The sequence below is a fragment of the Amphibalanus amphitrite genome, unplaced genomic scaffold (genome assembly GCF_019059575.1).
Source record: "Amphibalanus amphitrite isolate SeventyFive unplaced genomic scaffold, NRLGWU_Aamphi_draft 000075F_arrow, whole genome shotgun sequence".
In the NCBI taxonomy this organism is placed as follows: Eukaryota; Metazoa; Arthropoda; class Thecostraca; order Balanomorpha; family Balanidae; genus Amphibalanus; species Amphibalanus amphitrite.
Window position 1 is genome coordinate 216,602 of NW_024881571.1, and position 16,353 is coordinate 232,954.

Genomic DNA, 16,353 nt, shown 5'->3' on the forward strand with positions numbered 1-16,353 from the left:
TGATGCGCCATGTTGTATATATTGTGTCGCCAGCAGTGACAGTAGCTCCTTCCGTAGGTAAACTCCGAATCACTCGACTTAGCAATCCTTTTCCCTTATCACAGAACAACGTGCGCTACACGACCCTGGAGGGCGCCATCGAGGAGCTCAAGATCAACGACGTGCCCGTTGGCCTGTGGAACTTCGTCTCCCAGACCAATCTGAAGAACAGAGGAGCCATGGTCCGGTGAGTGGCGACCCCGCTGGAGTTGATCTAGTCTGATCAGATTTTTTTTTTTGTCGCGAGGAGTATGACACGTTTGGGGTAAAGGGTGCATCAATCGTTTTTTTTTTTTTGGTGCCCATGAGTAATTGCGGTGCTTGAGTAAACCGCGGTTCTTTAGTCGTGGGCTGCAGACCTTGAAGCTCGAGTCTAGAGCCAGGGACTATTTTCCCGTTATTTCACCAATCATGTCCCTCGCCATCCCCTGCTGACGGCCGGTTCTCTTTCTCCCAGCGACAAGCTGGTGAAGCTGGTGCCGGCCACCGGTCTGCGCTTCAACGGGTTCGGCTACTCGGCCTTCGACACGGTCGGCTTCTCGTTCGGCGAGCGCTTCTCGCTGCAGCTGCGCTTCAAGACCTTCTCCGACGAGGGCCTGCTGTTCTTCGTGGGCAACAACGAGCGCGACTTCCTCAGCGTGGAGATGGTCGGAGGCGGCATTGTCTTCCAGGTAGGACGGCGGCGGGAGAGGGGAGTTTTGGGACGGGGAGCTGTATTTGGATAAATTATAATCAAAGCCGATATTCAATTATCACTATAAACAAGAGACTGGGAGCATTTATCCTAGGATATGAGTCCAGAATCTAGACAGCGTTACGCTGGAACTCCAAAAGAAGTAACGTGACTAGTGAGTCTACATACATAGGTCTCTGGCATCGTTTTTACCCTACATCGCTGTCAATCCGACGAACTAATTTGATCTAACTATGATAAACATCAGACATTGACCCGTTTGCTCGTCTGTCCGCTAGTACTCTCTGGGTGACGGCCCGGCCACGCTGCGCGGTGACGGTCCCTACAACGACGGCGAATGGCACGTGTTGGAGGCCTCCCGGGACCGCCAGAGCGGAGTGCTCAAGATCGACTCGCAGCTGGTCGCACAGGTCGGTAGAACAGAGGGGACGGGAGCGAACGGAGCGGGATGTTATGAACGACCATGCTTGGTGCGGGGGGATAATCTGTTGGAAATGATGGTGTTACGGTGGTTTTACGGTGACGGACGTTACAACATGCAAATACCTGTATATTGTTTGACTAACTTTAGTCTTTTTGGTCGTTTTAAGTGCAATGCAGTGTGCAAATGCAGTTTGTTCTTTGATGCTGGAAGCGAAAAATTTTGGTTGATAATAACGAGTGTTAGTGTCATGAATCGATTAATGAAAAATGTACAGTGGATCTAGTAAGGATCTCCAGACGCAACTAGATGGCGTTGAGCCTTAGTCGAGTCCATGTGATATTCAAGGAGAGGTCACTACCGAGCTGGGCCCGATGGGGAGGTGGGCGGGGGGGGGGGGGGGTGGCGAGGTCACGGTGCGGGTGACCTGTCAAACAGCCCCGGCACGGTGGGGCACTGCCGCAGGCAAATGGCGCACTCCAGCGTTGTTCCATATCGCGGTGGTGGGCCGGGCGGCCGGTTAGCTTGGCAGTTGGCTGCTTGGAAGGAAAGGATAATGAGGCATGACTATCAACTATGGTGAGCCCAAAGTAATGCAAATGTGATGTTAGTAATGCAGCTGGCAATGGAATGCTAGCGAATGCTCCGGGCGACCAGTAGCTATAAGGATTAAGATTATTTTAATTCAAGCAATAGAAAGATCGTATCGTTCGCCGGTTTTTTTTTTTTTTTTGACCGGCTGGCGTTTCATGCGTAGAGCGCCCTTTGGCAAATAATTATCACGCAGGTGATTTTCTTTTGCTGGTAAGATGGGCCTTGAAGGTCAAATCAAGTCGCTAGGAGAAGCTGAGGAAAAGTGGACGAATGCCACATTTTTGTGCATGAAGTCTGGGGTTAAAAAAGCTAAAAGTTATTATCCGTGTAAGCTAAAAACAAAAAGATCAGTTAATAAAAATATTGGACTCGAAATTAGCCTCTGTTTTGTCTGACCATGATTGCGTGTAAGACACCGGTCCAACCGGGTTCAACCCGGCCCAACCCGGTTAGGCTCCCTTTTTTTAATATAAATTTGGCCCGAACCTTTTGAAAGAAAGGAATCACAAGGACAAAGGACAAGTCCCCGCTAAGCTGAGCTTGTTGCGTTGACCCTGCTCTCAACCCTCCGATCAAGCAATTCCTGGTCTATGGCAGAATTTAGAGTCCAAATTTTAACGTGCGCACATAGGCGCGCACGCCGGTCCCCTCACTGACTTCGCCTGACAGCGGCCTGCCGCTAACCAAAACCATACTGTCAGGAGCCGCTCAAAAACATCAAGCACACGTCGCGTTTCGAATCCGGACTTTTGCAACCGGGACGTGCGCTCTCACCACATGGCACGTAGAGTCCAACGCTCTACCGACCGAGCTACCGGGACGGATATTTACCTTGGGGTTTCGCCTCGTGACATTGACAGACGTCAGACACTTTGGCCGAACTTTAGCCGAAACACTGAGCAAGCTGCGCAGGGCGATAGGTGCTCGTAGCGTTGAGGTTGGGTAACCTGTGAGCTGAATGCGATGTCGTGAGTTCGAGCCCCACTCCCGGGTCTGGTTTTATCTAGACACGAACCAAAACCTTTCCTTCTACTGCAACACATATACCTAAGCACGATGACATCTTTCCCCAATACCTTTCCCCAATATCCCCTCCAAAAGTCAAAAATATAGCTTAAAAATGTTTAACAAGTTTCATTTTTTAAGAAAATATTTTTGGTCATTTGTCTGGAGCCATTTCAATTCTTTTTTTCTTTTCTGCTTCTTTTCGACCCGATAAACCCCACCAAAACTGAACGTGCCAAATGAAAAATATCGAACTCAAATAACAGTTTAGAAAAGCCTCATCATGCATCATGAAAAGCATAATGCAACTATCGACTGAATAGTTGCATGCTATGAATACGTCCTAGATTTCAATTATCATTGTTCAACATTTTGGCTGGAACTGACGCTGCCTCTGGCTTGCCCGTTTGTTTGAGATAATGATTCCCTTCAGTCGCATTCCTGCCGGTTCCACATGAACAGGATACCACTATACCGGAGTGAACGCACCCGCAACCATTATCCCCTCCCCTCAGCCTCGGCGCAGTGGCGGGCGGCCCTGGGCGGCCCACTCCCGGCGCTAAGCACGCCCCATGCGCCGTGATACCGCGTCACTCCCCCTCCCTCCTTCCCCCACAATGACCGGTGACCTGACTTTCCTCGGGATTTGGACTCGCCCTACCCCGACCGTAGCGCCACGTGGTGGCTCTGGAGATCTTAAATAGACCCACTGTACGCCGCCCTTACTAGGATGTCGTTCTGGCCTCTGACCCCTACCCTATCGTTGCTGCTGCAGGGCACCTCGCCTGGACGGAACAGCGTCTTGGACGTGACTGGAATGATGTACTTCGGAGGATACCCTGACAACATGCCCTTCCCCGAGGTCACTAACAGGTAAACATCTATAACTCTCGTACGTACATTGAGCTTACATCGTCATCTTAGGCCATTAATGTCTTACCTCAAGTAAGGCAAGACAACTTGGTAACTTGGTAACTTGGTAACTTGGACAACTTGGTAAAACTTAATTGTAGGTGGTTGTAAATAGTTGTAAGTCGTATTGTAATCCGTACTCTTGTAGCCATTTGGTACAACATGTAGTTGACCTTAGTTCGTACGATTCTCCGGCTTGTATCTACTACCGTGTTCTGATCTGACCCGTGTCTTCTCTATCCCACAGGGACTTTGAGGGCTGCATGGATGACGTGTCGTTCACTCGCTCCACTCTGAACCTGGGCACGAGCAAGGAGGCCCTCGGCGTCACTCCGGGCTGCCCGGCGCGGGTAGGTGACGGGGATATAGGCGGCTGGCTGGTCACAAAACGGACGCTTGATATATGGAGGTTTGCAGTGAAGAAATTAATGATCCGACGTTAAAGTGTCGATACGTTTGTTAAGCGTCAAACGGAGTAGTTGGGTCTTATTTTCTGGCATAAGTTGATTTCATCGTTCTGTAGTTCGATATAATGTATTTTCCGTAATTGTATAAGTATTTTAACTGTCATGACTGACTTGCACCATTCTGGTCGCTTCCAACCGCCCCCTCGTTTCTGACCATCTTCCTCTCCCTCTGTGCCCAGGTTGCGACGGACGTGTCATTTGCGTACGGCAGTCCCGGCTACGTGCTGCTCCCCATGGAGTCGGCGCCACTCCAGCAGCTGACGCTCAAGTTCAAAACGGCCGTGCCCGAGGGCCTGCTGTTCTACGCCACCAACAGGGACAGGGTGAGAGAGAATACTCCCTCCGGCCCCGGCTTCCAGCTGCAGAAGAGCGGATACGCGTGCTACAGTACCTGAGAGATGTTTCAATGTTCGGAGGAGGAGTTACTTGTTCGAATCCTTTTCCCTGCGTGACCGAGTTGTCGCAGTTCTGCCTTCCTCCCTGCCAGAGTCTGACCCTGATCATAATTCCCCACCACGTCTGATACAGCTCCCCCCCTCCCACCAGAATAGGGACGAGCTACTCATGCCCTGCCCCCCCCCCTCTCCTACCCTGATGGTACACTCTATCCCACAGAGTGAGTACGTCTCCGTCTCCCTCCGAGACGGCGGTGTGGTCCTACGCAGCCAGCCGGGCGGGGAGGTGTCCACTGCCTCGTTCTCCCGCTACGATGACGACCAGTGGCACGTGGTGGCCGCATCGCTGCTCGATGACAACATCCGACTCGAGATCGATGACTACGAGACATTCCTGTGAGTTGGACGGGGTGTACGGTCGGGATCTGTGTGTGGTTTAATGCTGGTGTGGTGCGGCTGTTCGCTTTTTCGTTGTTCTGTTCCCTTTCGCCGTTTTCGCTGTAAGTGAGTGCGAAATTTTTCTTTTAAAGTTGTTCATCAGGCTAATAACCGTGATGAGGGCCTCTAGCAGAGGTGCAACCGTGCAATTCCTAAGTAGTTGATAGTTTGTAATTCAAACAGACGTATATTTTCGGTTGGTTGAGGCTCGTTTGGAATGCTGCAGTGTCTTATGTCCATGTATCTTCATTTTATTCTTGTGTTATGCCTGCACTAGTTTTTAAACACCAATTAACCAGTCGCTCTAACAACTACTGAACCCCTCTATTTCAGCGTACCGAACCCGGTGCCGGGTCTGTCGGTGACCCTAAACTTGCCACTCTATTAACAACAACTGAACCCTCCCATTTCAGCGTGCCGAACCCGGTGCCGGGTCTGTCAGTGACGCTGCACTCTCCGCTCTACTTTGGCGGCCTGCCGTCGTCTGTTCGCGTCTCGGAGGACTCTGCCGCCAGTCTGGCCAGCTACACGGGTTGCCTTGGAGACGTGACACTGAACAACGTGTTCGTGAACTTTGCTGACGCCACGGAGCGGCCCAACGCTCAGCTGGAGCAGTGTCCGCTGCACACCGGTACTGCGGAAGGTGAGAGGACTAGGGGGAGAGTGGAGAGGGAGGGAAAGGCAGGCTGGCGGGAGGAGAGGGCAGGACGTGTTGATAATTTTTTAAACGGTGAAAAATTCCCGTTACCGAAATCTCATTGGTCTTTAATCAATGCGTTCGACGATGCTTTATTGAATCATATATACGCATTAAATGAAGCCTATATGATCATAATCATCGCTAGCTTTTTTGAAATCACTGAGTGTCTAATAAGTTATCACCGCTCATCATTCTAAGAATGCTAACCGATGTTACTCGCGTTTTCAGGATACGAGTACGAGTACTACTTATATGGCCCCGACGCCTTCCAAGACCCACTGTACTAAATCACAATGAATCACAACGCCCATTAGCGGAGCCCATGTTTTTACTTCGATCCTTGAGCTCTAATTTTCTGGCAATCTTCAATGCACAGTCAACCACATGTTACAGTTACTTATACAGTATCGACTTCTTTTAATAATATGCCCACCTTATCGGATTGTGCATCATTAATATTCCTGGGTACCTATGTCTTACGAGTCATTTTCGCTGTTATATATTTTGGATGTGTTTCGGAATACATTGCAAAATCACCAACACCTATTTTCTCGCTTATTTATCGTTGAGAGGACTTAGTGCCATAAGCCGGTAAGAAGTGTCCAACAGTGTGGCTTTACCCCGTATGATACCCACTAACTGCTCAAGAGCAGCTCGCATTTTTTGTCCGCCTCGCTTCATGCAACGGTTTTTAGTGGTGCTGACCATTTTCAGTGTTCCGTTGGTGGCTCACTTGTGCGAATCAGAGTGGTGTGGCCATTATACTAACGTTTCCTCTCTTGCATAGCCGTCTTAATTGGTTTCATAGTTTTCTAACATGGTTGCTGACATTGCTGACAGATTGAAGTGTCGTCCCCTCGGTTTTTGGAAGATGACCTCGTTTTCATGTGGATAATGGTTGTGTTGCTTTCCTATCAAATGACTTAATTAGAACGTCCCACGTGTTCCTGAGACAGTGTTTGAACCCGTTAACACATCTTTGTAAGACCCCTCTCCCTACTGAGGGTGGGTACAGTCCGGTCGTTTTCACGAGGACTAGAATGATCATTCCCCTCCTTTGACCAGCTGGCGGACCTTATCGGGAATCCCCTCAGCTGTTCTTGGTTGATGATTACTGGCGCATCGACTTTGTGGGTGGTGACCTCTGCTGACTATCCCGGTGGGCGCTGACCTTTGCTGACCTACCCTTGGACCTCAGATGACCCTGATCCCGCCGATCTCTACTGATTGACCAGGTGACCTTGACCTGACCTATTGACCCTGACCTGTTGACCTCAGCTGACCCTCTGACCGGTCCCCAGGCGCCGTGGTGCCGTCCACGGGTACTGCGACAGACACGGAACAGGTCGGACCCAGGCGTGGTGAGGAGGCCGACCTCGAGGAGCCCCAACAGCCGGAGATCGACACGGAGACGCCCGAGGCGACAGGTGGGTGACGGGCAGGGTTGACGGCTGCATGAGGCTCACGGGATTGACACGTGGTGGGTCCTGGCAAATTATAGAACATTTTGATGGTGTATATCTGATCTTTAAAGCGGCCTGGCTGCACCAATAGTATATAAAATGTTCACTTGGTGCTATTTTTAGTTGAATGGCCCTTTAAATGAATTTAAAGGTAGTGTGCCACCTTTGAAAGATTTCCCGTTTTATTTTTCCTAGGATAAGAAGCTTCTGTTTTTACCTAATATCGCAAAAAAAATCAAAAATGGGCCTGGAATAGTGCCTTTTTCGCCTAAAAGTTTATCGGTTTTTAGATATGTATAACAACTGTAGTGGGCTCACCTGCAAACAGGCGTCGGGCAACAATCGCGAATGCGGCGCACTTGTGACAATAAGCAAAGGTCATTATAGTGTTACGACCATACGACGTACGGGAATGAGTTATCAGCTGTCTAATCGTAGACAACACAATGTCGAGCCTTAAACTGTAAGCCTGTATTGGTATTGTTTCTTAAATTTGGCTGTCGAATGATGAAAGAAAGCGCGGTTTTAAGGCTCATGATTATATATATAAATGCAATGAAAACCCTAAGACTCATGCTAATAATTGTATTGAAAATAGGGCCAAGAAAATGAGACAACTGTTTCGTGCATAGCACATCGTCAGGTCTGAAGTAAACAATCATTTCATAGTTTTTTAAACGTCACACAAAGCCTGCTCAGTGAATACTGAGCAGGCTTTGTGTGACGTTTAAAAAACTATGAAATGATTGTTTACTTCAGACCTGACGATGTGCTATGCACGAAACAGTTGTCTCATTTTCTTGGCCCTATTTTCAATACAATTATTAGCATGAGGCTTAGGGTTTTCATTGCATTTATATATATTGGCTGTCGAACATTAATTTGTGGTTTGAAATATGATTTTATGTAAAATAATTGATATGAAACAGCCGTCTCTTAAGTTATGACCCCATTACACCACACGCAAGTGGCAGAAATGACAATGATCAGCTGACGCATTTTTCTTGGCCGAAGTCAGAGCGCGCGGCCCGACGCACCACGCGTATTTGGAAATTCCGACCTCGACGAGCATCAGAAGCCACCTAACAGGCGTGTTCGAAACCGCAGGAGATGATGATGAACGGGTTTATCGAAACTTGATTGGATGAGCCTACCGGTAATAGCGATTTTAGTGTGTGCATTTATTGTTCATAGTGGTGTGAAATGTGGTTGGGGTACGACCGACAACCCGTCGGGGCGAATTTCGCATTGGGGTACTCAAAATTTGAAGAATTTAAGACGTTTCCATAAGTTTTGAAGGTATGGATAAGTTCTAAAAATCCGGTTCTCCTTATCCGGGTCATTAACTCCATATGGTCCAAGAAAGCTGGCACACTACCTTTAAGTTATTAATGGACCGTAATCATTGTTGAAGGTAACCGAGGTCCAAGGAACACGTATTCACCCCTCACACCGTTCGCTCTGTTGTTGAATAGTGTCGGTAAACCGGACCTTCATCTTTAGCTCAACTGACCCCCGTCTCCTCCACAGAGCCCGAGACGGAGCCGCCGGCGCCGGCGCCTCCGACCACGCCGGAGCCGACGGAGCCCCCGACCACCACCCCTGAGCCCACCGAGCCACCCACCACGACGCCGGCTCCCACTGAGCCGCCCACCCGGCTGCCGGCGCCGGTGGACGAGCCGCGCTGCGGCCTGCCGCTGCGGCCCAATGAGGACGGGGACATCACAGAGTACAGCGGACAGAGATTCGGTGGGTGCATTAGATACAGAGGATAGTGATTCGGTGGGTGCAGTGGGTAGAGGTTTGACGTTTGCCACATTGCACTGTCGAGCATTGCCATTGATAAATATTGCACACGTAGGTATTTCTCAAACAGCGTCCCGACGCTTGGTGTCTTGATAATTCATTTGCTGTCCCTTTTCATGTTCTATATTATTACTGCCACTCTGGATATTTTCAGCTTAGATTGTAACAGCATCACTAAATGTTGACTCGCTGCTATAATTTCTGGGTTCTCTTTCGTTTCTGAACCAATGAATGCCTTCTCCCCACTCCAGGCAACCGTCCTGACTCTCGCTGGGAGTTCTCCACCCTGCCCGGCAAGATCTACATCAAATCGTCCATCTCCGTTGAGTTCAAGACGACGGCCCGCGAGGGCATCATCTTCTACGCCGCAGCGGAGAACCAGATCGACTTCATCGCGCTTTACGTCAAGAACGGCAATGTGAGTTACGGAAGGTTAACACTGCACCCTGCCTTTCACGGGATGACGTGAGACCTATTTAGGGTTAACATTTGTGAATTTATCTATGACCCAGACTAAAATGCGAATCATATTTTGCTGCGCTTGAGGTTAACGGTATTTACCTGGTAGATCGGGCGTATTTTGCACTCTGCTTATCAATAATTTCCGCTGTTTGAAATGTTATCGCTTTCAGTCATCAAATTATGTCACTGCTGTCGATTTTTACTTTTGTTTAATACTGTATAGTACCCTACCTTGCCTGACCCTGACCACTTTCTGCCCATCTAACCCTCACTGTCCCTCTTTTCAGATTGTGTACGCGTTCGACTGCGGCAGCGGCGCTGCAGTGATCTCGTCGGACAAGGCCTACAATGACGACACGTGGCACACGGCCCGCTTCGACCGCAACCAGCTGCTGGTGGGTGGTGGTGTAGTCGGTCGGCTGTTCGGCCGGTGGGTCTGTCCGTCTGTCGAGGGACGGGGCGTGGTGTGTGGTTGATGATTTTCAGAGCTGGCGTGTAAGAAGGCTCGTGTTCCTGTTTTGTGTTTCATATTTTTTTCCAGAATCATGAAGATCTGGGCCCTAATTTTTTGTCGTTATCTTGTATTTTCATTGGTTTGGAGGTATCCGTTTCTGTTCGCTTCTGAATATAGTATTCAGCAAATAACTACTGGCACTGTTATCTACAAAGTTGTCATTTTGCCGTGCTGACAGTGTATGCGGCTCCCTCCCACCACCACCTCCCTCCCTGCTTCTGTAACACCTCTCCCCTCCCTCTTCTTCACAGGGCGAGCTGTACATCGACGACGAACTGGTGGCCTCCGGGGAGTCTGTGGGCAACTCTCAGAACATCCAGGTGGACCCGCCCTTCTACCTCGGAGGTCTCTCGGAGGAGATTAAGGAGAACGAGCGCCTGCAGGGCAATGTGGAGGTGAGGAGTGGGGGAGGTCCGAGGGTAACATCGGGAGAGGGTCGTGAGGTTCGGTATGGCGAAGATGAAGATGAAATGGGACGCGGAATTATGAGGGACGACTGACGAGTGCATTAACTGGTGCCATCTTTTTTTTTGTTACATTTAAAGTTACATGATCATTTTGTGATTTCCTTTACCTGACTTTTTATCGGGAGTAAATTGCTACTTACGTCATTACTCATTAGCAGACAAGGTCTTGACGTCTTTCTAATGAACATCCATAAACACTATTCACCTCGAATTCCACCCACAGAAGATCGACGCCAGCTTCAACGGCTGTCTGCGCAACCTGCGCATGTACAACACCAACTTCGGCAACCCGACGCGCTCGATTGCCATCACGCCGTGCTCGAACAAGGTGGAGCAGGGCGCCTTCTTCTCCGTCGAGGGCGGATACATCGTGGCCTGTGAGTACTGTGGAGAGAGGCGGACTGGAGTGTGAAGGGAAGGGGGAGGAGTGGGGTTTAAGTGCTGAATTTGTGTGACTGGATTGCGGCTGGGGTGGTGATGTGTTGTTGGGGGTGAGGACTGGTGTGACTCTTAGGTCTGTGGCGTGATGAAGGACGGTGATGGTACGTTTTGCTACTTGCTGATCGAGAAGATTTGAATCAGTAGCATTACATGTTTGGCTCTTGTTTGCTGTAAAAGTTTACAGAATGAATAGATAGCGTTTCTGATTAACCGATAACGCCATTTACCCTGTCGTCTCGCGCCCTGAAACCTGTCACTCAGACACTTACTTGCCGACTCCCGCCACATTAACTGAGCTCAGACTGTAACACTAACCGCCTCTTACCGTCCACAGCGCCCCGGTTCCGTGTGGGTATCACGGTGGAGATTGAGCTGGACATCCGGCCGAGGAAGCTGGGAGGCGTGCTGCTCGCCGTGCACGGCAAAAAGGACTACCTGCTGCTGCAGATGGTCGAGGATGGATCGCTCCTGTGAGTGGGGAGAGCAAGCAGAGGGCTGGGGGATGTGAACTCTAGAGGTGGGATTGTTCTAACGTGCTCTACCGAGTATATTTGATTTACTGTGGGCCTGCGTTTTACTGCACATACTTCAGGATAGTGGTTTGGCAGTGACTGTTTCAGGGTCAATAATCAATCAATTCCGGGATACCTTTGTTCTAAGGCCGTCAGCAATTTCACGTTCGCTCCCGCATATGCTTGTCGGTGCGTCGATATATAAACATTACAACTCTGGTGGAGTATGACAACAACATTCACGTGTCATCGTACGCCTCCTGACTACATCTGACCGCACCTGACTGTCTGTCACGTCACGACTCTCACGTCTGTCCGTCTGTCTGCCAGACTGACGGTGGAGAACGGCCGCGGAGAGGTGACTGCCGTCTACAAACCCACCGAGAAACACCAGCTCTGCGACGGCAACTGGCACACCATCAAGGGTAAGTCGGGGTTGATCGTCTGGGATAGACGGCGTGGCAAGGGGATTCGGTGCCGGCTTTGCGAAAGTATTTTTCTCAGATTTATGGAATAGCACTTCCCATAGAGAGCAACCGTCCACTTGTTTTTCATTTCTGGTTGTTTCTTTCAATTATTGCTTAATTCCATTTGATTGATTGTTCGAAAGAGATTGACACCTGCCTGCTCGGCCCCTTCCCCTTCCCTTACTCTCAATCTCACCCTCCCCTAACCCCGCCATTTAACCCTCCCCTCGGTCCGTTGCAGTGGTGAAGGTGCAGAACGTGGCCACGATGACGGTGGACTCCATCACCGTCTCGCCCGTGTTCGGCGTTGCCGGCGTCTCCTCCACCGACACCAACAACCCGCTGTATGTCGGAGGCGTGCCCGACCGCAACGTCCGGGGACTCGTCACGGAGGAGAACTACGTCGGCTGCATCCGCAACCTCTACATCAAGAACAAGCCCAAAGTCAGCCTCAGTTATGCCAAGGTGTACGGAGCGGTCACCGCCAACACGTGCCCGCTGATCTAAGAGGTGGGAGGCTTGGCGGGATAGCGGTGAGTTCCGCCAAGGTTCTGTAGGTTTGGTCAATTATACTCCAGCGAGTAGCTGAGAGGTGACCCGCTAACGCAAATGTAGCGTGAAGTGTTGTTGAGTGTTAGAATGTGCGTTCGTTACGTGAGATGTATGCTTGCTGTGTACTTGAAGTGTGTGTATGTTGCTGTCCGTGATACCAGTTTTAGCTCGCCCACTGCCAGACTTATCGGTATTTAATGTTTTTACATTTGAATCGGTGTTGTTCTTTTCCCGGCTTTGCTTCGCTGCTTCAATTACATTCCATCCCTTATTCCAACGTACAACATTCCCTATCTGCTGGAAGGAATGATCTGATCTTTGTGCCTAGCGTTGTTGCCTATTTCGTCTATCATTTTTTCTTTGAATTTTCGTTTTGGTCTTGGCAAACAATGCCGTGAAAATATATGTTCTGGTAAAAGACAATGTCTCAGTGGAAATGGACCAGATCTGCAGTGTGGTAGAGTAGCACACATCAGCCACAGGTACTTGTTATATTCATCGATATCTCAATTCGTCATAGGTGAATCATCACAACTGCCTGTTGTGTGGTCATGTGGACCCACTGAATTCCGCTTTTCCACTTTCCGTAATACGACACTTCGGCTCCTAAGAAGAATAAATTCATATTCTAACATCCATTCATATTTGCAGACAGGGAATGGGACGGAGCAACATTACACAGTAATCTACTCAGACCAGCCTACGATAAAAGTGACGCTCGTATGTAGTGTACTTCTGTGCCTAGGTTACGTCCACATTTCATCTACACAGCTCCTCGACCATGGAAGACGAACGGGTTATTACACGCCGATAATTACCAGCATTCACCGTATCTAGTGTTTGGTCCCACAAGGTCATATACAGGTTATGAAGTGAAGTATCAGGTATCTTGACCAAGATATAATTAAACCTTTCATGATCCGCGGCTCTGCCGCCGCTTACGCCTCGCATTTAAAGCATCACCCATCGCTCTGCGAAGCAAGGCATCATCCAGCACATCTATCAACCATTCGCCGACCTTGCCGGACCTTGAGAGATCAACTGCTTCCCCAAACCCAGTCCTGCCATGCGCTGCCCGGTCCGCGGACCGCCACCAGAACACAGACAGGTCCTGGTGCAGTCCCTGGACAGTCAGAGGGCCACTGGTGCCGCTGGTGCCGGTCACTCGGCCCATTTGGTGATGTCCAGTACCGGCAGCACGCCGGTGTCCAGACAGGATGTCCGTGGGTTCCTGGAAACAAAAGGTTTACATGTGAGTGGTACCCCGGTCAGGCACAGGCTGGAAGAGCATATGGGTTGGTATGAATCATCATCGTTCCATTCGGTTCCTGATGTGTCAACCAAGACCTGTTCCCTCTATTATCGAAGACGACTGCCCCTTCATCTACTGCCAACCGCCTCTGAGTGCCGAGATTTCTATAAATTCCATCCCCTGCTGCTATCTGGTGCGATTTACTTACGTGTTGGGGTCGGGCTTGATCATGGAGAGCGGCTGTACCCACTCCATCTGGTCATCATTGTCGCAGATGACCCGCGACAGTCGCACCTTCCTGATCTCATTCAGCTGGTCTGAGGACAGCGAGGACGGCGCACGTCATTACCTTAACTTTATTTAGAATCATTAGCTGATAACCGCTTACTGGATGTCATTCAATGCTCGTTCAATGTTCACGATATACAAAAAGCAAACAAAGAAACAGTCACACGTTTGATAGACAATCAGTGCCTCGATCTTCCCAAAAACTTCACGACCTGTTCACGCCACCCACCCCGCATCCCTCGTCCCCACCCTCCCCACTCCACCCCCACTCACCGAGTGTGAAGGAGCCCGTCTGGCCACCCTCCTCGTAGAAGTAGCGATCTCCGGCCTTCTGACGCGCGAACTGGTCCGTGATGATACATCTGAACACCGGTCCGACCAGGGCATCCTCCACCGGCCGCTCCGACACGCCACCAATAAACAGATCCACGTCGTCGACCGATTTGTACAGCAGCGCGAACCGGCTGATGGTCTGCGGAGGTGGGAGAGGGGAGGTCAGGTCAGGTCACACTATCCAGTATCTTTAAGCAGTATCTTTATCTATCCAGTATCTTCACGATTGAAGTTTTGCAGGTGCGGAAGTCAGGCTAGGCCACGCTATTTATATACACTGTGGGCCACGCCGTCTATTGAGTTATACTCGTACCATGTTATACTAAACAGGGTCGCTAACCGACTGCCGATCTGGCCCCTGAATTCGATGTGAAAAGTCAAGTCAGGTTAGGCCAGTCCGTTCATTTTTATACCCTTGAGCCAATGTCAGTCATGATGAGCTCATAGGCGTTTTCACCGGGAATTAGTGACTCGGACAACTCCCCCCGTTGGTGACCCGTTCTCACCTCGGAGTCGATCTCGGTAGCCAGGTCGCTCCAGGTCTGTGCCTTCTTCATGCCGCAGATCTCCCTCAGCTGGTTGTAGGACGGGATGCCGTGGTCGCGGCCGCGCTGGATGTTCAGAGCAACAAGGTCCATTCCAAATAGGCCCTCGAATTGGAACAGCCGACCCAGCAGCTGTGCGGGAAACAAACAGAGGTCAGGGATACAACATCCGGAACAGACCCTCAAACTGAATCATCCGACCCAGCAGCAGTCCGAAGCATTAACAACATCTTCATTTAACAGAAGCATGCAACGGATCTACAGCTAAACTACACAGCCGGTCCTTTTACGGTCTGTCATCTTTTATTTGCATCCCCACAATTTCTCTTCTCTCCTTCACCCATCCCAGCCATTTCCTCGCCTACTACCAACCTCCTTGCTGAAGGCGTTGTCGAACTTCATGCTGGGCATCTCGAGCAGGCCTCTGAGCAGGCCACTGAAGGCGTCCTTTCGGTACAGGTCGAACGGTGTAAACTGTGTACGGTGCAGCGGCGTCACCTTCTCCTTATTACCGAATCGCGACATCGAGCTGGGGGCGCACGGGGGGGGGGGGGCGGTACGGTTATGGAGCGCACGGTACAGTCATAATTCTACACGGTACAGTCGATCATAAAGGCATATGCTACAGTTGCAGTATATGCTTGTAGCACGAGGCGGAAAACGGGTTGGGGCAGCTTGGGCACTGGCCGTAGTGTGTACCTACTTCTCCTGAACTTGCAAAGCCATCTAAATATATAAGCGTATAGGTGCTACATGGGTTCAGGTCAAAGTTTGCCCTCTATTGTTCAAACTGCTCCGCTGTCTACGCTTCGAGCTTTGTGTCGATATCTCATGTCGAAGCCATAAATCACTTCCAAGTACTACAAACTCAGCACCTACATGATGTTGTCGGGGATGAGCGTGTGTCCCATGCGGAAGGCGGCGGTGGAGAACTCGTTGGTGATGCCGGCGCTGATGGTCGGGTCGTAGTTGTTGGAGAAGCCGCTCTTCAGAGGCGCCAGCAGCTTCGTCTTCTCCATGTGTCGACCGCCTGCACGGAGAGGGTTAATGGTTACAAATAGGGCAGCGTGTTGCGCTCTACTGCTAACTGTATGGCACAGCTCATGATCTGACGAATTCTTGGGCGGAGAAGCGCATCGTGAGAAGAGTAATGCGATCAATTATGCATTTATTATTTTGAAAAATTTAGCATGCTGGCCATTTTCCCACTCACCATTCTCCTTGACATTCGGCCGATAACTATCGACAAAAAAAGGGTAAACACGAAATGTGGTGACTATGTAGTAAAATATAAACATTGACCGCTGACCTGACCTGGCGGAATAATCAGACATTGACTCACCGATAACGATGGGCAGGAACTCGTTATAAGTGATGTGCTGCAGCTCGGCAGCCACGATGCGGCGTGCCTCCTGGAACAATCTCTCGTCGTCCCAGTGAGGGTTCACAGAGGCCAGAGCCGCAGCCAGCCGGTTGTGCTCGCGCATCCAGAGGGTGTGCATCAACACCAGGTCCACCTGCTCGTTCACCCGCTCATCACCTGAGGAGGGGGGGGGGGGTAATGATGGAGGTTACATACAGGCACA

The 16,353-nt window shown here is 50.2% G+C and overlaps 2 protein-coding genes across 3 annotated transcripts in view; one reads left to right on the plus strand and one right to left on the minus strand.

Annotated features, from left to right (window-relative positions):
- LOC122379317 (laminin subunit alpha-like) overlaps window positions 1-12,767 on the plus strand; it is a 46,579-nt gene extending 33,812 nt beyond the window's left edge. The window contains exons 53-69 of one of the 2 annotated variants that reach the window (XR_006256165.1): window positions 105-226; window positions 497-710; window positions 1,012-1,143; window positions 3,529-3,626; window positions 3,913-4,015; window positions 4,312-4,455; window positions 4,748-4,923; window positions 5,379-5,608; window positions 5,894-7,092; window positions 8,659-8,877; window positions 9,186-9,352; window positions 9,684-9,791; window positions 10,162-10,305; window positions 10,601-10,754; window positions 11,153-11,288; window positions 11,661-11,755; window positions 12,039-12,767. Coding sequence is in view for 1 of the 2 variants with exons in the window: in XM_043361413.1 (XP_043217348.1) it covers window positions 105-226; window positions 497-710; window positions 1,012-1,143; window positions 3,529-3,626; window positions 3,913-4,015; window positions 4,312-4,455; window positions 4,748-4,923; window positions 5,379-5,608; window positions 6,967-7,092; window positions 8,659-8,877; window positions 9,186-9,352; window positions 9,684-9,791; window positions 10,162-10,305; window positions 10,601-10,754; window positions 11,153-11,288; window positions 11,661-11,755; window positions 12,039-12,304 (2,634 nt within the window). In the remaining variant the exon portion in view is untranslated. The remainder of the gene's footprint in view (window positions 1-104; window positions 227-496; window positions 711-1,011; window positions 1,144-3,528; window positions 3,627-3,912; window positions 4,016-4,311; window positions 4,456-4,747; window positions 4,924-5,378; window positions 5,609-5,893; window positions 7,093-8,658; window positions 8,878-9,185; window positions 9,353-9,683; window positions 9,792-10,161; window positions 10,306-10,600; window positions 10,755-11,152; window positions 11,289-11,660; window positions 11,756-12,038) is intronic. The other variant, XM_043361413.1, reaches the window with a different exon arrangement.
- A 59-nt stretch (window positions 12,768-12,826) lies between these two features.
- Window positions 12,827-16,353, minus strand: part of LOC122379319 (peroxidase-like) — a 38,744-nt gene continuing 35,217 nt past the window's right edge. Inside the window, exons 9-15 of the mRNA XM_043361417.1 lie at window positions 16,110-16,307; window positions 15,647-15,797; window positions 15,140-15,296; window positions 14,729-14,899; window positions 14,163-14,361; window positions 13,810-13,918; window positions 12,827-13,580 (exon numbers count right to left, since the gene is read on the minus strand). Coding sequence (XP_043217352.1) covers window positions 13,511-13,580; window positions 13,810-13,918; window positions 14,163-14,361; window positions 14,729-14,899; window positions 15,140-15,296; window positions 15,647-15,797; window positions 16,110-16,307 — 1,055 coding nt within the window. The 3' untranslated portion in view covers window positions 12,827-13,510. The remainder of the gene's footprint in view (window positions 13,581-13,809; window positions 13,919-14,162; window positions 14,362-14,728; window positions 14,900-15,139; window positions 15,297-15,646; window positions 15,798-16,109; window positions 16,308-16,353) is intronic.